The 26,827-nt window shown below is 52.7% G+C and overlaps 2 protein-coding genes across 2 annotated transcripts; both read right to left on the reverse strand.

Annotated features, from left to right (window-relative positions):
• Positions 1 to 241: 241 nt before the first annotated feature.
• On the reverse strand, positions 242 to 2,881 carry NKX3-1 (NK3 homeobox 1). The gene is made up of 2 exons (XM_074164280.1): positions 2,536 to 2,881; positions 242 to 642 (listed from the first exon to the last, which is right to left on the reverse strand). The coding sequence occupies exons 1-2, from the start codon at positions 2,879 to 2,881 to the stop codon at positions 242 to 244; spliced, it is 747 nt and encodes a 248-aa protein (XP_074020381.1).
• Positions 2,882 to 6,183: 3,302 nt separating this feature from the next.
• Positions 6,184 to 8,402, reverse strand: NKX2-6 (NK2 homeobox 6). The gene is made up of 2 exons (XM_074164076.1): positions 8,270 to 8,402; positions 6,184 to 6,788 (listed from the first exon to the last, which is right to left on the reverse strand). Exons 1-2 carry the CDS (start codon positions 8,400 to 8,402, stop codon positions 6,184 to 6,186), a joined length of 738 nt encoding a protein of 245 aa, XP_074020177.1.
• Positions 8,403 to 26,827: the final 18,425 nt, after the last annotated feature.

Consider the following 26,827-nt stretch of genomic DNA (forward strand, 5'->3'; position numbering starts at 1 on the left):
GGTTGGTTTTTTTTGGCTTTTTGGGGTGTTTTTTTTTTTCACTGTTAGTGATGAGAGGCTTGTGCGGCAACTAGAAGATGCTGACCATTACTGCGAACGGGGTCCCGTCCCCCCCCCCCTTCCACCAGCACTAGGAAGAGTGATGCAGTATTTAAAAAAAAAAAAAAAAAAAATTAAAAATTAAGAGAAAAGGACGTTTTCTGCTTAAAAAAAAAAAAAGGGGGGGGGGGAAGAGGGGGGGTTACCACCAGGAGGGACTCCAGCCGTTCAAGTAGTAGAGGCAGGGCAGGTACTGCCAGCCCCCCCGCAGGGCCAGCAGCGATGCCCCGGGGAGCTCGGCCGCTTTCTGCCCGGCCAGATGCGTGTCCAGTCTGCTGATTTCCGAGGCGACCTGTTTCCTCTTGGTTTTATACCTCCTGTTCTGGAACCAGATTTTCACCTGGGTCTCGGTGAGCTGCAGGTTTTTGGCCAGGTGGGCTCGCTCGGGGGCCGACAGGTATTTTTGGTGGCTGAATTTCCGCTCCAGTTCGATGACTTGGGTGTGGGAAAAAGCCGCCCGGGAGCGCTTGGCCTGCTTGGGGGGACGCTGGGCGATGGGCAGGGGGGGCTCACACTCTGACAGGTAGGTCTCCGCCGTGGCATCTTTAGGGGGAAAGAGCTGAGAGTCAGTTACCCACTCGGAAATTGCCCGAATCACTTGCTTTTTCCCTTCCAGAGAGCAAAATATTCATATTCCCATGGAAATGTATTGATTTAATGAAACGCTTAATTTAACAATTTAACTTAATTTAATCTTAAAGTCATATAAGGGAGTTTTTTCTTCCTAAATCCCACTTTCCTACTTCATATCAGCGTGCGTTCAATACAAACATACGTTCAAGGGACTAAAATAATACCGAAAGGGGTATTTTGCAATGCTGGTGGAGATCTGCCTAAAACCTCAAGGTTCTGTCGTTATGTACGTTATGGCATCGACAGCTCGTGGGATTTTTATTGCAGAATTCAGACTCTTAGGCACTTCTTTGAAACATCCCCTCTGCTGTGCCTATGGGAAAGTCTTGGTCCCCAAAGAAAACAGCTTTTTATCCTCAAGCTACAGAGGAGAACTCAGCAATGGGAAATCAGTGCAGCTTATTCCTCCCTTTGCTCTTTCACGACTCCAAGACATTTTGGGGACAGATTTTTAAACTTTCAGGCCCGGTTTTACAGCTATAACTGCAGACCTGGCCTCAGATCACGACTCCAAAGCAGCATCTCAGTGTTTGCCTCCGACTTACTTCTCGTGGCACCCATCGGCCGCCTGAGCCACGACCCAGAAAGGTGCTGAGCTCCCTGGGAAGTGTCAACTATAACTATTAAAACTTCTTTAGTCAATTTATTTACGCACTTAGTTCCTTTTTGTGTATTACGCAGCTTGGGATGGAAATAAGCCAATTTTTTTGTTGTTTTTTTGTTGGTTTTTTTTTTCCCCTTTAGTCATTTCTTAGTGTATTTTCTTAAGATGTGAACATAACGCTTAAGATAGACACAAGGGGCTTAATTCCCAGCTTGTGTAAACCACAGCTGTCCCACCGAAATCCCTGGAGCTGCGCTGATTTACACCACCCGCTTTCTGGGAGATTTGGGGCGGCTTTTAATGGTTTTCGTAATAATCAGCTTTTTTTTCCGAACTCGCTTTTATGTAGAAACTTCTTTTAATAGAATGGAAACGTAAAGCCAAAAATTCCCCTGGCAAAGGGCTCTCCCAGCAAGCGAGAGCCGGTCGCTAGAGAGTTCAAAATTGCATTTTTGGCTGTTGCAGCTCAGGCCGGGGCTGTTTGGGCAAGGAAAAGCTGCGTCCCCTCCCGCAGCCCCGGCCGCTGCTGCAACCCGAGGCATCGGTCAAAGAAATCTGCTTCGGAGTGTGATTTTTCAGCATCGCTCCTGGGGTAAAAACGTTATTCCCCGCAGGGAACGTAGCGCAATTAGGTGCGGGAGAGGGATGCCGGGGCAAGAGGAGCAGGGTGGTTATTAATCAGCCCCGTGATGTGCGGTGGCAGGGGCAGGAGCACGCGGTGAACTCGGGGCCGAGCCCTGCGCCAACGGCACAAATTCAACACGGGGATCCCCGGAAGATCCCCGAGGAGCTCGGCTGCGGTGGCATCACCGCGCTGGTGGCCACACGGGTGGGCACAATCTGCCTTTCCATCTAGCAGCCCTAAGCTGCCCTTTCTGGGGACCTCCTGTGTTCAAAGGGAACTTTATTTCCCAAGATATGGCAGAAATGCATCGACTGGGCTGGTGGTTTTTTTTTTAAATAGCATTTTAGGCAGATTCAGTCCTTTGAGTTATTTGAGGCGCCTGGCAAAAGGTTTGCAGGCAGTTGCGATCTCTCTCATTTTCCCACTGCTAGAGCACAGATACTCCCTGGTATTTAAAGCACGAGTTATTTGGCTCCGGGGTGCTCGAGGCAGCTGGGTCTGGATCCTGCCCCTCGGGTAAACATTTCGCCGTGCCCCGACCAGCAGGCTCAGCCAGGAGCTTCCACCCCCTTACCTGCGTCTGCCTCCTGGGGTGTCCCTTGGGCTTGGGCTGGGGATGCTCCTGGGGGATGAGGGTTCCTGGGGGGGTGCCTTGGGGCAGCCCCCGGGGCCGAGCTGCCCTCCACCGTGGCCACCCCCGGCTCCCCATCCTCCGGGCTGCCAAACCCTCCGTTCTTGCCCCTCTCCGGCCGGGCTCCCCGCTCTGCCCCATCCCAGAGGATGTCTTGGATGAGGAAGGATGTCCGGGGCCTGGAGGAGACGGGCATGGTCTGTTGGGCTGCCGTCGGGCTCCGGCTCATCCCCGCTGGGATGCTGCTGGGCGCTCTCTGCCGCCTCACGGGGAGCACCCCGGCACTCATCCTCCTCTTCCTCTCCCTGCCCAGAGGCACGCTGGCTTCCCAACCCTCCCGGCTCCGCATTTATACGGCAGGCAGCCAAGCCTCCCGGGTCTGATTGGAGATCCCCGGCAGGAGTTTACGCCCTTTGGTTGTGTCTTGGCTCCCGCGGGTTTTCTGGCTGCTTGTTTCTCCCTCTTGCTCCGGACGCCCTTCCCCACGGATCCACGGGGTCACAGCCAAACCTCAGCCTCCTCCTTTGCCCTCCTCTTGCTGGCAAATGGCTTTTACAATGAAGAGAAGGATGCTTAAGTGAGTTCATCCTTTTTTGAGGATCAAAATGCTCCCGGGGTGGGGGTTTTTGGTGAGAGGAGTGGGGGGAACAGCATCACTGCTGTGGAGGGATGCTCTGCAAGGGGACCTCTTCTGCATCCCCTGCCCCAGCCCCAACCAGATGGGGCTCTGCTTGCTCCTGGTAGTGGAAATTATATATGTCCCTAGAGCTCTTTGGAGAAACGCTGTTTTCAGGGGAAAACCGTGAAGAAAATACAAGGATTGTGGTTTGTTTGGGGTTTGTTTTGGTTTTGGTTTTTTTTTTGTATTTCGAGGGCTTTGAGGATTTTCTTCAAAACCTTCCACAGTTTGTTGAAAAATAGGGGAAGACGTCAAAGACATTTTCACCAGCTTTGCAAAGCTGCTCTAACAAGGGCTCTAAAATGAAAGTTAAGGTGTGACAGACAGGGAGAGTGGGTCCAGGGGGCAAACGCTTGCACAGAAAGGGGCAGAGGGTCCACATGAAAATTTAAGCCTAAACCTCAGACTAATTCCTTGACCAGAACGGGACAGCATTTATTTAAGAAGCCTTAGCACCTTCCTACACCATCGTGCGAGGCCCTGTCTTCAAAGGCACCCGAAAGGAGCAAAACCTTCCTGAATCCAAGAAAAACCACGAGTCGAGCTCTCTGTTATGACAGATATTTTTTTTTATTTTTTTTTCCCTGAGTATCTACTCTATTTGTAGTCGCTCTCCTGGAGTTTCTGGTTGGAAAACAACTCCCCGCTCGCCACACAAACAGCCGCGAACCCCCACCGAGGTGTGGGCAGCACATGATTAAAAAATCATTTTGCCCCATCATAAGGCAAAGCAATCTGGTGGGAAAACCCCCGTGGGAGCAGGATTTGGCTCCCGGGAGGCAGACGAGCAGCATCCCTGGCAACTGCAGGCACCTTCTGAGCAACGTATATATAAATATATATATATTTATATGACCTCCTATAGCCCTGTTGTCTGCAAACTCCTTTTGCTGTTGGAATAAGGCAGCTCTAATCAGCTCTTCTATTCCTAAATCCTTCACTCAAACCCAGCCCCTCTTCCTCAGCCGAAAAGCCCAGGCATGTGGTGGGGCGTGTTTTTTTTTTTTTAACTTTAAAAAGGGAAACAATAGATTTCCCTGAAATCCCCTGGAGGACTTTGTTGATTTTATAGGAGGGTGTTTGGTTACGGCAGCCCGGAGCCCAGAGCAGGTTGTACAGACGTGTCCCAAATCCTGCTTTTAACCTGCCCTTTTCTCTCCGGCAAGGACCCTGTGGAGTCCCCCTGGCTGCTCCAGAGCCAGGAGAGAGAGACGAGACTCAGCTGATTTTTGGGAGATAACCCCGAGTGAGTGTGGATGGAGGAAGGGGAGGAGAAGGGGCAGCACCCAGCGTGGCTGCCACCTTACCCAGTCATTGCCAGGGTCTTGGGGTGGGGGGTGTGGGGGCTGCGAAGCCTCGGAGCGGCAGGAGAGGGGTTTTCTGGTTTGGTTTGGATGTCAGGGACGTCCCATTTGGGAAGCGAGCGAACGCCGGAGTGATGGGGCTGAGTGGGATTAGAGATAAAAGCTTAATTGCCTCCTGCGAGTCTCTTTTCACCAAACGCTGGGAGGATAAGAAGCTGTCGGGAAAGGAGTGGGGACGGGGGGGGGCAGCAGCCTGGAGCGGGGACGGGGATTATTTTCCCAGTCCGGTGCGGTGGGAGGTGTGTGCAGGATTGCTGTCAGGCTCCATCACCGGAATATCTTGGCACTGCAGTGGAAAAATCTCTACTAAACCAACATTTTACATCAGGCATTAACTTTTGGGTGTTTTTCTCCCCTCCGCGATACGAGTAAAGCCCGTGCTGGGGGGGCCAGGGGTGGCCCATGAGTGGGTCCATCTAACGAGGTCTCACTGGGTGTATTCTGGAAGTGTGAGGCTGTAGATTCGTGCTGTTGTTTGGGATGTGGCTGTGCTCCCCTTTGGGACACTGCGATGGCATTCAGCCCTCCTGCATTTCATAAATATATATATAAAAATATATATATATAAAAATATACACACGGTCCTTTAATCCAGCGAGGCACTGGACGCCCATGGGTCCTGATTTGGGGATCCTGCACCGGTTCAGCACTGGAGGTGTTGGTGTAATTCAGATGATCCCGTGTGATCCCATCACCACAGAGCTCCCCCACACACCCCCCAGCAAACCCATTTTACCAGTAAGGGAGTAGCAACAGAGAGCTGGAAACACTGGCCAAGAGTGAGGGAGGGGGCTAAACCTTGGGAGCTCCCCAAGCTTGGACTACAAGGCAATTATCTTTCTGGGTTAATTATTAATATTAAGATCGATTTGTTTTGTTTTGGTGAGGTTTTTTTTGCTTTGGATCGGATTTTGATGCTCAAATGCAGGTTGTGGATAGGGAAAGTCAAAATACTAAGTGAGGAGTGGTGAGAGAGTGAAAGCACACAATTTCACCAATTTGGTTTTTATTTGCAAATAATAATAATAGTAATAAAGAGAGAAATTTAACACCTGTGCTGGGAGATATTAAGAAATATAAATCGGAAATGTATCTCAAAAGATTAGAGGAACTCAAGGCGTTAAATAGAGTTCATAAAAAAAGTGAATGCCCAGTGATGTGCACAGACCCTGTTTTCCGGTTGTCCGTAGGGAGAGAACCAGCGTTCCCACCCTCCTGACGGCCGAGCACTGGCCTCCTGGAAGATCAAACCCCCTGGGAGCGGGAAGGGCCAGACTCCGAAACGTTTGTGTTTCAATAAATAAATGCCCTCAGCCCTCGTGTCCCCAGCGCCGCAGTGCTGGAGCGGCATCGTCCCCCTCGCTCCTCACCTGCCTTTGCAGAGCCGTGACCCACAGGAGCTGCCTGGAGGGGACGGACGCTCCGGAGTCTGTCCCAGGTGGCAGAAACCCTCTGGATTCAGCTCCTGTCGGATGAAGGGTGGGCTCTGGAGTGGAGGGGGGGGGCTTTCCTTGCTGCTTTTCAAGTGATCCTCACCTCCGTGGCCCTCTACCAAGCCCTGATCCCCGCTTGCACGGTGGCTTGCACGGTGGCTTGCACACGGGTGGGCTGGTGCTGAGCAGCGCTGGCCATGCCCAAGCTCACGTCCATGGCGGGGCTGCCGGGGGCGGCGCTGGGGGGCACCCCGGTGTATCCCCCCCCATAGCTAGCACCGTACGGGCTGCTGCTATAGGCGCTGTAGTAGGAGCTATAGGAGTAAGGGCCGGCGGCGATGCTGTATGGGGCTGGGTAAGGCTGGGAGCCCCCAAGACAGGGTTTGCCATCCCTGACCAACACGGGCACTGCCACCCTCCGCAGGGGCAGCGGGTGGGCAGCCAGCTCCAGGGATTTATCCTGCCTTTGCCTCTTGCATTTGTACCTCCGGTTTTGGAACCAGATTTTCACCTGGGTGGAGGTGAGCTTGAGCGCGCTGGCGAGGTGCTCCCTTTCGGGGGCCGAGAGGTATTTCTGTTGCTTAAATCGCCGCTCCAGTTCAAACACCTGAGCCTGGGAGAACAAAACGCGGGGTTTTCTCCGCTGGCGCTGCTTGGGATGGTGGTAGGGCTCAGCTTTCTTCCCGGCTGCCTGGAAAGGGTGGGCGAGCAAACATTTTCCTGCAGCGAGAAAAAAAACCCAAGCGAAGTGAGACCCAGGTCCGGCTCCGTTCCCAGGGAGGGCGTGTTTCCGAAGGAGGGATCAGACTGGGAACGGGGCTCCTTGGGAATAAGATGAAGCGGGGCTGAGAGTTGATAAATTTAATATGAACTTTCCTGTGATGTTTAATGGGAACTCAAGAAAATTCCCTTTTTTGTGTGTGTGTGGACTCAGAAGCCTGACTGTTATGTGAATTTTGGATAATTCCTCCTTTCAGTCCCTCCTAACGATGCCTGTGTCGCTGTGGGTGCTGCCACCGTGGCAGCCCCAGCCTGGAGGGGCACAGGGGACGTGGGGTACGCCACAAGTTCGGGTAGCCCAAAACACAAACCCCCTTCCCCACCGTCCCATTCCAGAGGGATGGAAGCGAGTGCAGTCAGACATTGGGCAGGATTTACCTCCAGCACCCGAGGAAAGGGGGATCCCACAGCTCCCTGAATTTAAGCAAAACCAGATAAAAAAAAAGAAGGGGCTGGGAACGAAGGAGGAAAAATTGTTAGAGCTGAGAGAAAATGCAAAGCGGTTGGTTGTTGTTTGGGTTTTTTTTTTAATTTGCTGGGGTTTTGTGTGGCAGACGGGCCAGCCCGGGGTCTGCCACCGCGATCGCTCCCCGGCCGGTGGGATGCTTTCGGGTACCCCGACAGCCACAGCAGGGACTCAGGGAATTAGAGGGGGGGCTGTGAGGAAATAGGGTACTGGAAGGCTCCATCTGCAGACAGAGAGTCCTTCCCGGGCTCCTCTCACCCTCTCCTCCTCCCTAGCTCTGTATCCCAGTGCCGCCCAGCGCTCAGGCTCTGGTCTTACTGGTTTCCCCGTTTCTCCGCTCTGCACCCGCCGGGCATTTAGGGAAACACGAGCAAAGGAGACTCGGTGGGATTTGAGGCGGGGGGAGAAGGGGGGTCGGTCCGAGGCCCCCTCGGCGGCCGCCCCGGAGCAGCATCCCCGCAGCCGGCTCCGTGCCCCCCCCGGGCCGGTCGTGCCTCGGCGCGGCGTTCCCCGTCCCCAGCGGGGACAATTTACGGAGCATCGAAACGGGGGGGTTGCGTCACCGAAAATAGTGGCGATTTGTGTCTTTCGGCAGGAGAAAACCCAGCTGTATCCACTGTTCCCCCCACCACCACCACCGGGGCCGTTTCGTTTCCCCGAGGACAGCCGCAGCGGCGGGACGGGATGCGCCGGGGCTTGCCGGGGTGCCCCGGAAAATGCCCCCAAAAACCCAAAAAAACCCCCAAACCTTGGGGAAAAAAAAAAGAGAGGAAAGAAGGACAGCGGGTGGAAAAGGCGGGGAGCGGGAATACCGGCTCCGGAGGGATCAGGGCTGGAGGGTGCGAGGATGCAACGGGCGGCTCCGCAGCCCTCGGTTTTCCACCCCGGGGGAACGAAAGTGGATCCTTGGGGTCCCCCCCGGCTCCGCCGCCCCCCGGCCCCGTGGGTCACTTACGCGGCGGCGGCGGCTCGTCCTCCCCGTCGGGGCTGCGGGCAGCCCGGGGGCCGGGGGGGCAGCGGGGTCCCCCGGCAGCGCCCGGCCGCTCCAGGTTGAGGATGTCCTTCACCGAGAAGGGGGTGGGCAGCATCTTCTAGGGCCCGGGGAAGGAAGGGGGGGTGGGGGGGGGGGGGCCGTCGGAGCCCGCAGCGGGGCTGTGCGCTCCGGGACCCGCTCCCCGCCTCTGACCCTCCTGTCGCCACCCGGCCAGGCACCACCCCCGGCCCCCGCCGCCGGGCCGGGCTCGGGGCGGGAGTGGGGGGGGGTCCCCGGGGGTTGAGGGGGGCAGGGAAAGGCTGATCTGTCCCCGGGGGGGCTTTCCCTGCCGCCTGGACACGGCTCCCCATGGGCTGCCCCCCCCGCTCCAGCTCACGAGGAAGGAGCCAGACCCCTTCCTCTCTGTATTTCCAAAACAAGGGGAATCGAGAAGGGGAAGGGGCGGGGGGGGGGGGGGGGGGGGGAGGGGGGGGGGGGGAGGGGGAAGGATTTGGACTAAGCTGCAATAAAACAAATCGAGTCGATTTTAGCTCCATTAAGGTCACATTAGCGAGTGGCTTCGGGAGATAAGGGCTGATAAGGGGCGCAGACCACCTAGCTCCTGCTGGCCGAGGCGGGGGGGGACGCTGAGAGAGCCCCCACCAACCTGGGCTGCCCACCGACAGCAGCTCTGAGCCCCAGTTCCCTCCCAGTCTGTCCCAGTGCTGCCTTGGCGGGTGGGCACCGAACTGGCAGACCCCCCCCGGCAGGGCATGGAGTAGGGCCTGGGCCAGGTTGGGGAGCGGGGCCGGGTCCTGGTAGCCCCATGGGGCAGTGGGGAGCCCCACTGGCCGTGGGGTGATGCTGGGCCTTATCAGAGCCTAGTGACCGGCTATTTCAATTAAAATTCCTGGCTGGCCTCGGGGGCTGGTGTTTGCTGATAGCCCTGACAGAGCTGAGCTCGTTTTTGTCTGGGTTGGGTCGGTATCTCTCGCACCACCGAAATAACCAAACCGGACTGTTAGGGCAGGCTGAATAAATAAACTTCCCAAAAGCAGGCAAGGAAGTGAGGGGCTGGAACAGGAGGGAAAATAAATACAGTGGCTTGGGGAGGAAAGTGCTCACAGCTCCGCAGGTCGATCCTCATTTCTGTGTAACTCATGGGTTCATTCCCGGGCCCCGTAGTCCGTGCTTTTAGCTGTGTGTGCCTTCGTGCCCGTGGGATGTCCCTGCACTCGGTGCTGCCTTATTTGCCAGTGGAAAGAAGAAATTGTGACCAAATACACGGCGAGAAACACTGAGCTCACCTTCCCCGGGAGGATTTCGCAGCGTGGGGCGATGCTTTTGCAGGCCCACGGCGCTGCCCTTCTTCAGCATCTGCAAAATCCCTTTGGGTGGGGGGTAAAGCTCAGGCTGTTTCTCTTGGCCTGCCCTCCTAGAGAGCTCTTAGTCCTCTGAGATGCCTTCAAGTTGTGCTGTACCTTTTTGTGGGCCTGATCCTGCTCTTTTTACATTTTGTAGGAGAGTGAAACTTTTTAGTGCGGCTTTTTGCATGCTGAAAGGGTTCCTGGAGGGATTTTATTTTTATTTTTTAGGGGGCTATTACACTTGCTGCCCAAACCCCAGAATTTCTAACCCCGTGCAGGAACAACAGTGCAGCTCACTTAAAGCCTCCTGCCCGTGCCAGCCACCACAGTGCCCCCCCGCAGCCCTTCGCCGTGGTCCCCAAGGACAAGGTGAGCTCCTGCCATCCCATCCTCCGAGTCCAGGGCTGTGCAAAAGCCCCTTCCCCGTCCCCGGCTGGATTCATTGCCACGTTTAAATGGCTTGTTTAGGACTGGAAACACCAAAAGGCGAGAGCAAACAGACAGTAACATTACACCTTGGCTTGTTGATGGCGGGAGGCAGCCGGCGCCAAGGTAAAATGCTTGGCTGGGATCGAGACGAGCAGGAAGGAATTGGGGTAAGTAGCTTTATCCGCCCCTAATGACTCGGTGAGGCCGAGATTAATGGAGAGGCTGGAGTTTGGCTCTGGGACCTGCGGGGAGACGAAGGGCTGGGTGGGTCGAGCTGGGGGAGAGTGAAGGAAAACGGAGCTTAGCACCAGGCGGTGGGGCAGGATCAGTGGGGCAGGATCAGTGGGGCTGCTCCCCGTCCCATTCTCTGTGCCCTCACGTCCGCATCCAGCCCTCCCTCTCACGCAGAGCAGCGGCGGCCTCTGACACATCCAGAGGCTTGGATGAGGCTTGTAAATCATCTCCGCAGGCAATTCCCTGCCAAATCCCACTGCCGGGTCTGCCCAGCCCCGGCCCTGCTCCCTGCCCCGTGCCCAGGAGCTTTCCCGGTGCCGGGGACGTCGGCACCCACCAGGGATCGGGCCCTTCCCGCGGTGCCGGGGATGGACCTCATCCCTCAGCCGCCGCTTTTTGGCAGCGAGAGGCCCCTGGGGGATTTCTGGGAAGAAGACTAAGAGGATCTATCACAAGTGATCATAAATCATCGGCTTCTCTTTTTTTTTTTTTTTTTTTTTGACTGGCAAGTTAATTTTATTACAACTCTCCAGGGGCATTACTCCTCTTTTTAACTAGGTTAGATGAAATCAGGAGAAAGCGGCTCCCAGCCGCCGTCGGGCGTTTAAGCGGGAGGATTTCTGCGGCAGAAGCACAACCGCAGCTCCCAAAGTATCCGATTTCTGGCAGCTATCGCCGGGACGCATCAGGATCCCGATGCGATGTCGGATGAGCATCCGAGGCCCTGGAAACACAAGTCTGCCAGCCGGGAGCACGGAGGGGCAGCCAGCCCCCCCCCTTCCTCCTGCCCTGCCAGGAGGTTTTGGTTTTAAAATGCTCAGAACGAGGGAATACAGGAATATAATAGGAATATAATAGGAATATAATAGGAATATAATGGGAATATAATGGGAATAATGAGTGAGGTGGGTGCATCGGGGAGGTTGCAAGCACAGAGCACGTGTATAGACATCTCTAAGGAGTTTGTGAATGCTTTGGTGCAGCTGAAACTAAACTTCAAAAGGGTTTTCTGCAGCCTCTTCCTTTTTCCCAGCTACTTTCTGCCCTTTTTCATCAGTGAAATAAAACAAAAAACGGAGAAGATGGAAGCAATGGCAGCGAACGAGCGGCAGGCGGGCGAGGGAAAGCAGATTCCCTCTCCAAAGCTTGCTAAGAAACATTGGGGGGGGGGGGGGGGCAGAAAAATGTGTTTCTTTTCGGAATGCATGGGCTAAAAATAGCTTTGGAACTTTTAGCAAGTTTTGGTGGTGAATTCTCTTGCTGGCTGGCTGCGGGAGGAAGGCCACGTCGCTGGGGCGCTGGCGAGGGCAGCCCGGGCAGGGTGGGAGGACACCTCGATGTGATAAAGCACTGGCAGAAAGGACTCAAGGCTGAACCACCAAAATTGGGGCAGGCTCTCACCTCCTGCCCTCTATTTATCTCTTTTTGCCCCTATTTTAGCCAATTCTTTCCCTTTTGAGACAAATTCCCAGGTGCTCTGCTCCGCTCTGTTGGGCTGGGGTTTATCACCCTTTTTTTTTTTAGCTATTATTTCTGGGGTTTTCTGTTGAAATCGGGGGAATTTCATGGAGAGAGGGTTTCTCGGCCGCTGCTACAGCAAGACCTGCCGAGCGGGAGAGGTTCTTCTGTGCCAGAAGAAGTTGGGGATTGATTTAAACCAAACCCCTGTAGCAGAGCCCTGGCCCAAACCATTAGGCAGCAGTGCCCTCTGCTTGGACACCGGAGATGTGCAGCTTGGCTTCTCCCCAAAACTCCAAAGCAGAGCAGGGAAAAGGGGGGTGTGTGTGTAAGGGGGGGGGGGGGAACATCCTTCCCCCTGCTCCTTCCCCCACGCTGTCAGCGGTGGATACGGGGCAGGAATTGCGGAGCTTTGGGGGGGGGGTGAGGTTTGCTGTGTCACCCTCGGGAGATAAAAATACCGCTCGGTGTTAAAAGCGTTCTCGCCCGTCTTTTAAGCAGGGGAGTTATTTTTAAATGGGATTATTTTGGTGAAGCGTCATGAATAATTCAGTGTCTCCCCGTGCTGGCAGATGGAGGAAATTTGAACTCAGAAAAATTACATTCTGGGGACTTGTCTGTCGCTTTTTCTCGGGAGACAGTTGGAGGGAGCATCCTCCGTCAAACCGTCGGGGCTACCTGTTCCTTTCCCTCTGTATTCCCGCGCCGAAGAGTGCAACCCCCCCCCCCGGTTTGCAGTGGGCAGATGGATTGCTACCCGTGTGGGGATCACTGGGGACGGTGTGAAGATGCTGAGCGAGCGCAGAGTCTCCCCGCGGAGGTTTCGCAGCCGCTGAGCTGTCCTTTCCCATCGGTTGGACTCGGCAGAGTCAGGTTTACGGTTGGACTCAATGACCTTAAAGGTCTTTTTTCCAACCTAAAGGATTCTGTGACTCTATACCCGGACATTTTGGGCAGACCATTCCTGTTTCCACCTTCTTTCCCTGCAAAAGCAGGTCTGAAAGCAGCGTGCCCCATCCCACTCAGTGGCCATAGGAATGGCAACCAAGGAGCAGAATTGTCTCATCTTTGGTTTTTCTGGGATTCAGCCAAATTCCCAGGGATGCTTTCAGGTCCGGGTTGAGCAGGGGGTGGCGGGGGGGGGAGCGAGGAGAGGGCAGGAGGCAGCTGTGGGCTGCTGGGGGGGGAGAGGGTGGGTAAGGACAGGGCAAGTGGGTGGTGGGTGCCGGGTGGTGGGTGCTGCGATGTGGTGGGGCCACCCTTTGGTCGGCAGATGGCACAAGAGCCGTGGCTGAGCCTCGGCAGGGAGCAGAGCTGCTGGGAAAACATAATTGGGGGGCGGGGGGGGGGAAGAAATGCATCGCCCTGGAACTGTCTGAAGAGTAAGGGCAGAGCAGGAGGCACCGCGGGCGACCGGCGTTGGCCCCTTCCAGCCTCCTCCACAGCTCCCAGTGAGTCCCAGCAGGAGCCCAGTCTATCGTCTCTCCCACCAGCAGCTCCCTTAGGGTTGGAGCATCCCAAACTCGTCCTCTGGCTTCCCGCAGCTGCATCCCGCTGCTTCGCCGGGCAGCGAGGCTGCCGAGCTCCCGACTGGGCTATTTGGGAGAGAGCCAAGGGGCTATTTATCCCCCCCCTGCCAGGAGCCAGGGAGGGGGCCTGAGGGGGCTTGTGAGCATGGTGGAAGCCAAAAAAAACCCCTGGCTTTGGCACGGAAAATAGGGGTGAGGTGCGGTGGGAAAAGTATGGGGTGTTTGGGATGCGAATGCTCCTTGGGGAAGGGGGGATTTGGTCTGTGCCTCTTCGATGCTCAGTGTGCAAAGCGGCTGGTGCCCCCCCTGCTCCCTTCCAGCAGTGCAAGTGGGGTGTAACCCCCCCCCCCCGACACCCTCTGAGCCACACGGGAGAGGGGTTTCAAAAATGCCCGTGTGCGGAATGGGGGGTAAAACTGAGCTCAGTTCTCCCGCGACCTCCCAATTTCACCTCCCCGAACCCCAAACCTCCACATCCTCCCTTAAAAAGTGGTGTGTGTGTGTGTGTGTGTGTGTGTGTGTGTGTGTGTGTGTGTTCCTCCATCACCCCGCTCTCTCCGCCCGTCCCCAGCATGAGCTGCCCCGCGGTTTGCAAACATCAAGCGCTGCACAAGTGTTCTTTATTATTGGCTTTGACAGGCTGGGTTAAGTGGGCGGCCGGGGCCTGGCAAACGTGCCTGGGTTTGCTTTCTGCTTTGGAACAACTCTGGGGCTCGCCACATCTGTTGGGTTTGTGCTTTGTTTTGTTTTGCTTATTTTATTTTTTTTTTTTTTTTTTAATAGGAGACATTTATTTAGATTGAAGAAAGATCGCTTGGATACTGGGCCAAAAACGTAACTTAAAATATCTGGACTAAACAAGCTCCTAAAATAAGGAGAATTGCTTAATTTCTCTCTCTGATGTCATCTGTGGCTGCCGCACGCTGAAACCTTAGGCATGATAATATTTATATAAAACGCAGCCTCAAATAATTCACAGGGCAGGGGGAAATGCATCATGCGTTATCAGCTATTACATGTCATAGATTTCCTATTTGTCAATCTACCCACCCTTAAAATATAAAAAAAAAAAAAAAACCTGGCTGTGAGCAACTTCCTGAGCCCGAGTGAAATACGTGCCCCAGCAATTGGAGGTCAACTCGAGCAGCCCATTTGGTGCTCACATCTGTGGTGTCCTCTTTGGAATTTAATTTAAGAAAAAAAAAAAAATTAAAAAACAACAAAAAAAATCGTGATTAATGATACGGCCACCAGCTCCGAGGGCGAGCTGTGCAATTTTCCGCTTTCAACTACGAGGTTGCCAAAAGGAAGAGCCTCCTTCAAAGCACAAGTGTGTGAATTGTGCGTCTTGAGGGTTAGAAAGTTCTCCACGGGACCTGGCAGGGTGGCTGGGAGAGATGGAGCCCCTGCAGAGCCCGGTCCCCCCAAACCTGGACAGATAGTCCAGCAGGTCGTGGCCGTGCCCACCCTCCGCTTCTCCCAGGGGCACAAATCCCCGCCGTTCGCCCCCCCCTCTACCCTTTCTGCCTCTATTCGCACAGGGAGCAGCGTTTATTCCACCCCAGTAGGATTTGCCCTCATCTCTTTTCACGTCACGGCAATAAATTTCGCCCTGGTTTGGCCTTTAGCAGCAACGGCACGCCGCAGGCATCTAGTCCAACAACCACAGGCATCTGCTGCCCGCGGGCACCAGCGTCGCTCCCGGTGCTCAGGGCCAGGAGGCAGCACGTTTGGTGCCCGCGTTGCCGTGTTTTCCCCCTCCTCCAGCCCAAACCCAGACCCTTTTGTGCTGGACGCTGGCTGGTTTTATATAATAAAAAAATGGGATTTATGCCGTACCCACTCCCCTTTGGGTGCAGAGACCCCCCTGAGCAGGGCTCAGCAGGAGCCTGCGCTGCATTGGAGGGTTTTATTTTCAGGCTGGGAGCAGCAGAGCTAAGGTTTCACTCCATTATTCAGTTGACGGGGGGATGAGGTTACTGAGTGGAGGGACGGCGATGCTGCGGGGACCGCAGGGCTCCTGCTGAGGGGTACCCGGGGAGCTCTGGCCTCCGGCGATGCTGTGGGGACCATGGGGCTCCCAAGGAGGGGTACCCGGGGAGCTCTGACCTCCGGTGATGCTGTGGAGACCGTGGGGCTCCCACCAAGGGGTACCCAGGGAGCTCTGACCTCCGGTGATGCTGTGGGGACCGTGGGGCTCCCACCAAGGGGTACCCAGGGAGCTCTGACCTCTGGTGATGCTGTGGGGACCGTGGGGCTCCTGGTGAGGAGTGCCCGGGAAGCTCTGACCTCTGGTGATGCTGTGGAGGCCACGGGGCTCCCAAGGAGGGATACTGGGGAACTCTGACCTCCGGCGATGCTGTGGGGACTGCGGGGCTCCCACCAAGGTGTACCCCAGGAGCTCTGACCCCCGGCGATGCTGTGGGGACTGCGGGACTCCTGCGGTGGGGTACCCCAGGAGCTCTGACCTCCGCACCGGCCCTGCCTCTGCCATGCCACGGTGGCCAGATGTGGCGACCGGCAGCTGCAGCTGGTTTCCACCGCCACCGGTTTCACAATATTTATTTTTTCACAGTTTTCACGGGCTGTTGTTGAGCTCGGGAGCCATTCGCTTGGCTTAAACGCGGCCCCGGGAACCGGCGCTGGCTGGAGGGAAGACCCAGATCTCGTTTTATTTCCCCTCGTGCCATGAAAGGCGCCGGCAGAGGTGGCAGCGGGACACTGTCCCCTCTCAGAGCCTGTCCCGAGGCTGGTGGCCGTGCCATGTGGAGCCAGGGGATGTGTCGGGGTGTCACAGAATCACAGAATCACCTAGGTTGGAAGGGACCCTTTAAGATCATCTAGTCCAACCGATTAAACAAACAAAAACAAAAACAAACAAAAAAACCCACCACACACACACAACACACCACACACAACCCACACACACACCAGCGTGGAGAGCATGTCAGCGTGGAGAAGACCTCGGGTACCACCCCGCTGCCCTACGGGGACATATTTGCTCTGCTCGGTGCTACTTTGGGCATTTCACTGGGTTTTCCTTGAAACCAGCTCTGCCGATGGCTTTTGTCAAGAGGCCGCTGCTCTAAACTGTCCCCGGGGGGGGCGGTCAGGACACCTCCACAAACCAGCCACCACCCTCCCTTCGGGATGGAGCCGTGTCCTCCAGCCCGTGCCAGTGGGAGAGCTGCCTTTGAGCAATCAGGGTGACAACACGGGACCCTTCAGGGCCACCACATCACTCAGATGTGGGTGCACATGGCTTGGGGGGGGGGCGCAAGAGAAGAGGAGGGGGAGCTTGGCTCACTTAAAAGGCTTTTAAAAATACGGCGAAGTTTCTTTACATTATTTAGAAGCCTCTTTAAAGAGCAGCTGCCTCCTATTAATACCGCTCGGGCTGATAATCTTCGCTGGGATCTATCTTTAGAGCGCTGCCAGCAGAAACGGGGGCTGGAGGTGCAGCGCGGGGGTGACGTCAGGCTGCGGCCGGACCAGCTGAAAACACATCGCAGCCTCCCCGGGGGGGCGAGGAGGAGACAGCTAACACCCCTGGCTTTTTTTGGAGGGTGGGTTTGGAGAAACCCACTTTTGGGTTGCCTCTTTGCTCCGGAACGCCTCTTTTTGGGACACTGGAGAGCAGTGGGACACGGCGGGGCTGCGCTCCCCGGCCGGGATGGGGATGCGGATCACGACGCGCGTAGACGAGGGTTGATATTTTCTTGCTTCCCAGTGCAATCCCCGTTGTGGTACTGGGAAATGTGCTGTGTTAGAGATGGCAGCGACCGAACAAACCACCCAAGAGTTTGCGGAGACGTGGCTCTGCCCCGCATCAGCCCCCGCATCAGCCCCCGCATCTCTTTGCCTCGAATCCAGGCGGGAATCGAGACGATTCCCCGTTTTCAGGTGCCGTCCTTTGACGCAAGCGCGGCTTCAAAGGGGACCCTGAATAATCCCACTCTGTGGCGTCAGCGCCGTGGGGGGGAAGAGGGTGAGCGGGATCAAAACTCTTTGACTTGTTTTTATTTCCTTTGCTTTCTTAATCGCTTCCTGACAGCCCCGGAGCTGCATGAGAAATCCTCCGGAGTGATGCTGTGCAAGGGCTGACGCAGCTTTCGCCCCGTTCCCAGCAGAGCAGCTGGGGTGTGTGTGTGTGTGTTTTTCAGTTGGGATTAACCCCAAGCTTCAGCTTTGCCGTGATGACCGAATCCCAAACTTTGTGAGATTTCATCAATAATTATGTTAAAACAAAAGTGCAGCTGAGCTGGAAGCCCCAAATGCCTCTCCAGAAGAGAGCATCTCCATGTTTTCTTTCCTGTCATTGCTCAAACCAAATCCATCCTTAGTTTGGGTTGATTTGACTTTTCCCGGGGCAAACAGGACTTTTTGGGAGCTCAAATCTGGGCTGGGGGTTGGGATATCGGAGGGGCAGTAAGCTGGGACACTTGGCTCACTTCTTTTAAGGCACTTGAGAGGGCAAGGAAGGTGGCTAACGGCTCACTCGGCGTGCGAGAAACTTCTTACTGCATTAAAACAACATTTACGACCTCGGTAAAGAACTGTCCTCTGCGTGACAAGCAGCCAGAGCACATCAGACCTCTCCGACCACACGTGTAATTTAGAGAAACCACTGTGTTATTCATTCCCTCAGACCCTGCCCATCAGCTGAATATCAGGGGATGCTGAAAAAACGCTAACGCTCGTCTTGCCAGAGCCTGGCAAGAGGGACTTGTGCTGCTCCCGCTGGCCTTTCGGTCAGTCTCTGCTTGGCAAATTGCTGGAAATTCAACTTAAAGGGAAGATTTTGCTCCCTATAAGGCAAACGATGAGCTTTTTCTAGCAGTTTGAATCTCAGAGCAGAGGGGTACTTGCTCTTCTGTTATCGGTTGCTGCGAAATCGAGCAGGAGGTGGTGAAGCTGAGCCGGGCAGGATTTCCACGACACCAACGTGACTTTTTTTTGAGCTGTGCTTGGATGTGAAATTTGGGAGGTGGCGCGGCCAGATGCTCCCGGCAGCTCAGTTGCACGTAAACGGGTTGTGGGTGGTGGCCGGGGCTGGTGTTTGGAGCGGGGTTGTCTCAGCTGGTGTCGAGCTGCTTTCTCAGCTTTGCTGAAACCCCAGGGCTGTGTCACCGTGTCCTGAGGAACCCCAAAAGTGGACACTGGGAAAATCACAGGTTTTTGTGGAAAATTCCTCTGGATGCTGATCTTCCCCAGAGCGCCCAGAGGCCCCGAGGCTTGAAGCAAAAAGTCCCTGGTATTTGACTCCAATTAATGACTAACGAAGGGGTGAGCATCAGGCTCCGTGAACTCCAAATCCACCCCTCGGAAGAATAAAGCCGCACAATGCTGGGAGCCGAGCAGAACGCCTTTCCACACCCGGGGAAAAACCAATATTGTCCTTCTGGTAATCTCATTTTTTCGGCCAGAACGTACCACTCCCCATCCTTAAGGGAAGTTTGCTCCCTGACCTGAGAATCCAGCTCCGGGGCTGGTGCATCTCCCCGGGGGCCCCGTGGGTGGATCTGCCCGGAGCCCTTTCCTCTGATGCAGCGATAAAACATCTGCCCTCTCCAGCTCCATCAATCAAAGCTTTAACGGTGGCAGCGGGGGCTCGGGTGTCCGTCCCTGCCGGCACCCGGGCGAGTGACGAGGAGGAAGAGGCTCGTGCGTCGTTGGGACTCCCTTGACTCACCGATGGCGGCTCCACCTAGAGAGTCACGCACTTTTCCCTGCGCCGCTGGGACACGCAGCCTCCTCCTTCCTTCTTCCTGAGGACGGTGGCTTTGCCCAGAGGAAGGAAAGATCTACCTCGGGCAGGAAAGATTCGCCGCCGCATGGAAGGAGCGTGGGGACGGCGAAGGGGGAGGTTGTTGGGGCAGGGATTTGGGCGATGCCGGTGGAAACTTGTGCACGGGAGCACTGGAGTGAGTAAACGGGATGGAGGAGCGAGAAACCCAAGAAAACACCTGTACTCTTCTCTTTTTGTCCAGATTAATTTAATTTTCTTTATATTTTCATGCTTGCAGCTTCTCTGCAAGTCTACCCTAAGGGTGGCCGTGCTCTTCACTGGGGCTGCAGCGATAAAGGCGTATTTAGGAAAAGATCAAAGTGACCTTTTTCAGATAATTAGCCACGAATGTGAGCTCGAATCCCACAGACGGACACCTCATTCCCATGAAAATCATGGCCAGCAAATAAAAGTGATTCTAAGAAACACATGGGAAGCAGTTAAGCAAACAGCAGCTCAGAAAAAGATTTTTCAAGTCCTGAAAAAAACTTCTAGGATTAATTATCAAGCACAGCAATAAAAATAAATAGCTGGGCTCTTTCTGCTGGGTTCGGACTGTCAAAATTCCCCAGCTGAGAGCAAAATCGTGCTAGGGTTTCAGCACAACTGGCTGGAGATGGCTGATGATTTTATTGAGCCCGGTTGATTACTCCAAGCCAAACAGCACATCGAGAGAGGAGCAGGGATTTGTTTTCGCAGCACAAAATGCTCCAAGGCTGCAGATGAAAAATAACCCCGAAGGAAATTCAAAGGAACCAACTGGAATTTTCTCCCGGCTTGAGAATACAGGGAACACAGTTTCCATAAAACGATGATTTTTTTTTTTTTTTTCTCTTTAAATAACCATTACGAGCGGCTCGGTTTTGTGCGCCTGGACCCGCAGCATCCGAGAAAGATTGGAGGGGGGAGCGGGAAGGCGCAGGTGATGAGGCTCATCCTTTGTAGCCCCAAACTGGGCTGTCCTGGCCTTTCAGTCAGCTGAAAAATAAAAACCAAAGAGGGGGAAAAAAAAAAAAAAGAGAGAGAGAGAAAAAAAATCCCGTCCATGTGAAAATAATTGCATCCCCCCCCCCCCCCCCCATGAGCTCATACAGGTTTTACTAGTTTTTCCAGCTGTTGTCTGGAATAAAACTCCCGTGTCTCTCGCAGGTATTTTCTGCCCCAGGTTCTCCAGCCGCTCGCAGCCGGGATCCCTCTCCATCGCCCAGATGAGGGGAGGTTACAACTAAAATTGTCTGACGTTCTCTCTAAAGTCCAACTTTGACTTTTCAAGGAGGAACCCAGCCTTTGAAAATACAGGTTTGTATTATGTGAATGAGGTGAGGAAGAGTTGTCTCCTTGGAAAAATTCTGATTTATTGAAAGAAAGCAATTTTTGTCAGTGGTTTGTGCTATCGGACACTATTGTCTGTAAGATTTCTGTATGTGCTGTGTCCCTCCCTGCCATCAGGCTTTGGGAAGAGAGGGAATCCAAGCAGTGTTACACAAAAAAAAAAACCCGTCAGCATAATTTTTGGCCATTGCTTTACACTGGAATACATGGGGGGAAAAAAAAAAAATCTCTATTACATTTGTATAACTCGATGTCCTGTGACTGTGCGTTCCCTGGGTTATAACATGGCAAAGGCTGCATCCATCCGTGTTCCTTCTGCCCTTTCCTTCTGCGTCTCGCCCGTTGAACCTCTCACACGATGGGAACGACCACTGCGGAGGCAATTTGTTTGCACTTTGATTATATTTTTAGCCTCCTACTTCACTTCTTTTTTTTTTTTTTTTAAAAAAAACACACCTTCTTTCATATTCCCGGTCGTACTGGCTGAATCACCGTGGCGAAGACAATGTCCTTTATTATATTGTGGAAGGGTTTGGTGGTTGGTTTTTTTTTCTGCTTTTTGTTTTTCTAAGTTCACGGGAGGCAGGAAGCGGAGTCTGTTCCCAAATTTCACTCCCGGCCGTTTTGCCCAGTGTCATTGGAAGTGCCGCACTCCTCCTCGCCCGCTCTCGCTCTTTCTCTCTCTCCCCCACCTTGCTCAGAACAGCAAAGCAAAAGCGAGCAGGAAGGGTGAGGACCGGGAAAATCTGAAATGATTTTTCCTCTTGTTTTGTAATGAAACTTTAAAAAAAAAAAGAAAAGGACAAGACAAGAACATCAGTCAATCATGCACTTTGGGCCTCGGCCAAATCAAATTAATTCCTGGTCTGTTTGTTCCATTTGAAGACGATAACCAGGACTTTAATGCACTCCGAGCTCTGCGCCGTCACCCAGCCGAGATTTCCTTTTCCAGGAGCTGGGTCCTTCCCACCGGGAAGGCTCTTTCCATCAGCCCCCGGCTGCTGCCGGTGGTTTGCCATCAAACCCCTGGTTATTGGGGCTGGTCTAAACACGTCCTTTGTTCTTCTAACTCTTGAGGAGTTGTTGCACTTCAGAAGTATTGTTGCAGTTGGGGACACCAGGTAAAAAATTTTTATAATAATAATAATAACAACAACAATAATAATAATAATAATAATAATAATGGTACCCTCCAAACAGTCTGATTAATACCTTTGCTCTTTTTAAAGACCTTCACTTGTCTCCTGCTGCCAGCTTTATGTGCGATGTAACTAAATTATTGACATTTTTACCTATAGATACATGATCCCCACCACAAGGTCGGTCTTGAAATTGGGAGAAGGGAAAAACCTGGATTATAATAAATATAATTAATATAATTAATATAACCCTGGATTATGCTGCCCTTTCTGGCAGCGCACAGTTATCTTGCTGGGGAGTTCTCATGTCATTTTACCTCTTTTGTTTTGGGGTCGAGTTTTAGCGCCTGGGGGAATCAGGGGGGAGAAAGAAAAAAAAAAAACCCAACCCAGAATTAGTGGGGTTTCAAACATCATTTGTTGTGTAGGAAAGAAAAGTCTAGAAAAGGCCAGATTTCGAAGCAATTCCACGCGTTGGGGTGAGGCGCTTTGGGACGGCAAAATCTGCAAACCCTCCAAGAGCAATTTCATTTCGGGGCTGTATTTTTGCTGACGAGGAAGCCAAGCAGGCTGAGATTTATGAGGATTTCATAGGAATAAGTACATTGTATTGACAGTAATTATTTTATGGTGGTTACTAATTACAACATAGCTGCGAAAGCCAGCTTTCGGAGCGTGGCATCTGCACTATTTCCAAGGCACTCTCTCTGCAAGAGCGGGAATGGGAGCTGGTGGTGTTTCTAGCGGTGTATAATTCACTGGGGTTTTTTTGCCATTTCTAATTGAAATGACTCTGCTCCCTTTGCTCCTTTGGCTCCCAGAAATTGGGGTGTGCGGGGGGTGTGTGTGTTATATACAGGTAGGGGGAGGGTGGGTGCTCAGCAAGTGATTTGAGGATTCCAGCTGATGGAAAACCGAATGAAAAATCAGCGGATGACATCGATTTCCAAGGCCTCTGTCACTTGGGGTGACTCGGTGGCACCTGCAGATAAACGGGAACAGGTCGGTGTTCCTTCTGTGACGCTGATTCGGTGCTCAGTTATGGAAGCGATGTTGCTATTAGTAATTCATATTGCTTTTACCTTTTTCACTTGGGGAAAGGACTTTATTTGTGAGACACCTGATCAAACTGGCGGTAACAGCCCAGTGCTTCGGATGACGTACGTCATCGCCCCTTCTGCCTTTTCCTGAGATGTTACCTCAACTCCCGTTGCAGCAGCAAACACAGCTGGTGCCAGGAATAGGGGGGGATTCCTCAAATGGTATCAAGGTGAGTGGGTTGGGGGTTGCCTTGTCAAATTAACAGCAAATGGGAGCTCCAGGAATCATAGAATCATAGAATTGCCTGGGTTGGAAGGGACCTTTAAGATCGTCAAGTCCAACCATCAACCCAACTCTGATAAAAACCATCGGCAGGGGGGTTGGAACTCGATGATCTTTAAGGTCCCTTCCAACTCCAACCATTCTATGAGTCTATGATTCTATGTCACTAGGCACCACGTCAACCCGTCTTTTCAATACCTCCAGGGTTGGTGCCTCAACCACTGCCCTGGGCAGCCCATTCCAAGGCTTAATAACCCTTTCAGGGTAAAAATTTTTCCTGATATCCAATCTGAACCTCCCCTGGGGCAACTTGAGGCCGTTTCCTCTTGTCCCATGGCCTGTTCCTTGGGAGAAGAGACCGACCCCCCCTGGCTACCCCCTCCTTTTAGGGAGTTGGAGAGAGCGAGAAGGTCTCCCCCCAGCCTCCTTTTCTCCAGGCTGAACACCCCCAGCTCCCTCAGCCGCTCCTCACAAGACTTGTGCTCCAGACCCCTCACCAGCTCCGGTGCCCTTCTCTGGAAGGTCCCATTGCCCTGGCACCTTGGCCCTGGCTCACAGCGACGTTAAATAAGCGTCGCTCTGGCTCATCAGCTCTCAATGCTGTCACCAAGAGCAGCTTATTTGTTTGCAAAGAATGCTAAAATCTGATTTTAGTATCTTACTGTACCTTATTTCGGGCTTAGTTTTAGACTAAAAAGGAATTTCAGCAAAAGCAAAGGTTTAAGAGCCCCCTTTGAAAGTAATTCCTAAGTTGTTGGACAAAACAAGAAGGAAGAAGAGATTTTTTTTTTTTTTATTCACCGTATTGCTAATATTTACTGTTTGGTTCTCTTCGACAAGTCTTACCCTAAGTGTCAGGGGAAATAATAGTTTTTTAAGCTTTGCAGCAGCTTTTGCAGCAATAACTCTGAGTTAGTCCTGTCGGTCTTCCTCTGATGAGTATTAAACTTTTTTTTTGATCTTCCACTGGAAATTAGAGATTTCCTGAATGAAGTGTAAATGCACATTTCCATGTACATCAAAGCCAAAATCAAGGTATTTTCTTTTTCCTGCCATGCTGTTGTGGATGAATTCATTCAAATTAATTTTGTAATCTGGCTAAATAAGACACGATTTACAAGGTCAGGCCACTGTCAAGGAGAATGTTGAGAAGAGCTTTATTAGCCCCGGGATTTACAGCTGCTCTTGGACACCGGGATCAGAGGTTTTGGTCAAAGTAAAAGTGTCTGAAGGATTTTTCCAGTGATTCTTGGCACAGTGGACACTGGATGTGCTGAAAGGCTACTTCGGGAACCATTTACCCCCTTCTACCATTTTTCTCCGGCCTCGATGCTGGAGAGATGGGCGAGATGAACCTCCCCATCCCTGACATGGCAGGAGCTGAACCCGGGATGTTCAGCATCCAGAGGAGACGTAAAATCTCTGCTGCTCAGTCCAAGGCACGTGCAACGACTTGCTGCTCGGTAGGATGGTAATCAGCAGCCACAGTAAGGTTCAATGAAAGAGCCAGACACTAAAAACCCTTAAATTTGACATTTTATTTCATTGCAGAAGAAAATCCAACATAGGCCTCATTATGTTATGCATCTTTAATTATAAAAATAAGCAAAGAAAATAACTTGCATCTTTCTCATTACTATGATATGTTTCAAATAACCTTTATATGAACACACTGAGCTTTAAAAATGTAATTTAAACAATAAATAATGACATATACCAGATATGCTCACTGTTTATTCCAGTACTCAGCAAAAAAAAAAAAAAACCAAAAAACCCAAACTCTCTCCCCCTTCTAAGTATCTTTAAATTATAAATACATAATGCAAATTTATAATGGCACAAAACATCTAAAGTGCAAACAAATCACAATGAGAATCATGCAAACATTTCTAGAGAAGCCCCTCCCCGCCCCCAAGAAAAAAAAAAAAAAATCATTCTGCCATGAACGCAAGATTAAAAAAATAAAGCGTTAGAGATTAAATAAAAGGTGAAATAGCTGGACTTAATATCGAGAATCGTTCCCCATCCCCAGGGGGATCTCTCTCACCTAAGTCACACCATCTAAAACCGGGCAACGGGAAGTGCCACCTCCCGTCCCCGTGTCCCCTCCCCGGAGAAAAGAGAGCTTGAAGCGACCAGCTCAGGCTGGATGGCAAAAGTTAGGCAAGGTGAACCCCAGGCCTTTGATTTTAGGGGGAAAAAAAAAAAAGTGACATTAAAGCAGCTCAAAAATCTCATGATGCAGCCGGGGCTCTCCCCGGTGTGGGGCATCCGGCCAGACCCCGGCAGCGCCGGGAGGCCGAGCTTTGGTTTGCACAGGGGACATCTTCCTGTGACACCAGAGCAAATCCAACCACGGGGAATCATTCTCCCAGCGTCTTCCCACCCATATTAAGGGGACAAGTTTAAATTCCTACTGGGAAAAGAAAGCTAATTATTACAACCCAAAATGATAGGGCTTGGGGTAATCTAACCCTCCGCCCCATCCCCAAATCAACTTTATAAACCTTCTTTGGGTTTCCACAGAAGGGGATGCACAAAGCAACAGAGAAGCCACTTGCCATGAGGAGCACCTCCATGGAAAATGGTGGCTGATGGATGTCCTCGTGAGGAGCATCTCCATGGAAAATGGTGGTTGCCAGATGTCCCCATGACGAGCACCTCCATGGAAAATGGTGGCTGCTGGATGTCCTCGTGAGGAGCATCTCCACAGAAAATGGTGGTTGCCAGATGTCCTCATGAGGAGCACCTCCATGGAAAATGGTGGTTGCCAGATGTCCTCAGCAAGCTCTGCTGGTACCAGCCCCAGGGCCTCGCATACCCAGAGCGGGAGCCGCTGGGCTGGTAGCACCAGTGCAGCCACCCCGGCAGGCGCTGGGACACCACCTCCAGCCGGGAACAGACCTTTCTGTAACTATTTCCCCAAAGTGCGATACACGGGTGATGCACAGACCCCAGCAGACTCCCCAGTGAGTGGTTCCTGTCTCCCAGCAGGAGGTGGGACGCTGTCGGGTTTTGGGGGGGGGGCGGGGGGGGGGGGGTTGCACACACACAGTTCTGGGGTCGCTTCCTAAGCTTTAAGTCAAACTTTTAGGGTCAGGATATTCAAGGGGCCTTTGGTTTTCACCTTGCAAAACTTCTTTGTGTTGGACTCTCTATACCTGACTGTGATTTAAGAACGAGCAATATTGCATCTTCGCTTGCCCTGGACGGCACGATTCAGAGTATTAAAAAAAAAATAATAAAATAAAATAAAAACAACCCTCTACCATCAGCAACATTTTTTGCTGCTTACAATTTTATGACAGCACTTTTGGGCTACATTTAATGAAGACAGCAATATTAGCAATGCTGCCACTGCATCTGGTTTCAATATATTAGCAGCAAGTTATTGTTTAAAGGCTTTGTGGTTTAAAAAAAAAAAATAAAATAGACGTTATATTGCTTTAGATTTTGAAAAGAAAAATAGATCCCTCCTTTATTAGCTCTTTAACTAGTTGAGCAAGAGTCATCCACCCCACAGACGGACTCTAACGGGGTAGATTTGGAGCGTGGAACTGGCCTTGTTGATCGCATGCCACCATGTGGCTTTTTTTTTTTGGCTCCCCAGAGCCCCGGCCGGGCTACTGTGCGGAGAGCAGCAAGGGGGGGCCCAGCCACGGTGGCCGCCGGCTACTCCGCTCCCGGGGGCAGAGCCTACCCGAGGGGCGGCTGGAGGGGAGGCAGATCCGAGAGCACGAATGCCTGCGTCCTCCGAACGGCAGGCACGTGGCTTTGCTTCTGAAGCTTAAGAGAATCTAAAGGATTTTTCCTGCCTTTCCCCAGAAATCAACTTTCTAAAGGAAGTTTTACCCTGTGGCAGCTCTGAGAGTCCAAAGCAGCTTTTTGTCAGCCATCTGATAATTCCCCAAATAGCTCTCCAGCAGCACTCGTGCCTTGGG

Source organism: Numenius arquata, chromosome 26, assembly GCF_964106895.1.
Source record: "Numenius arquata chromosome 26, bNumArq3.hap1.1, whole genome shotgun sequence".
Lineage (NCBI taxonomy): Eukaryota > Metazoa > Chordata > Aves > Charadriiformes > Scolopacidae > Numenius > Numenius arquata.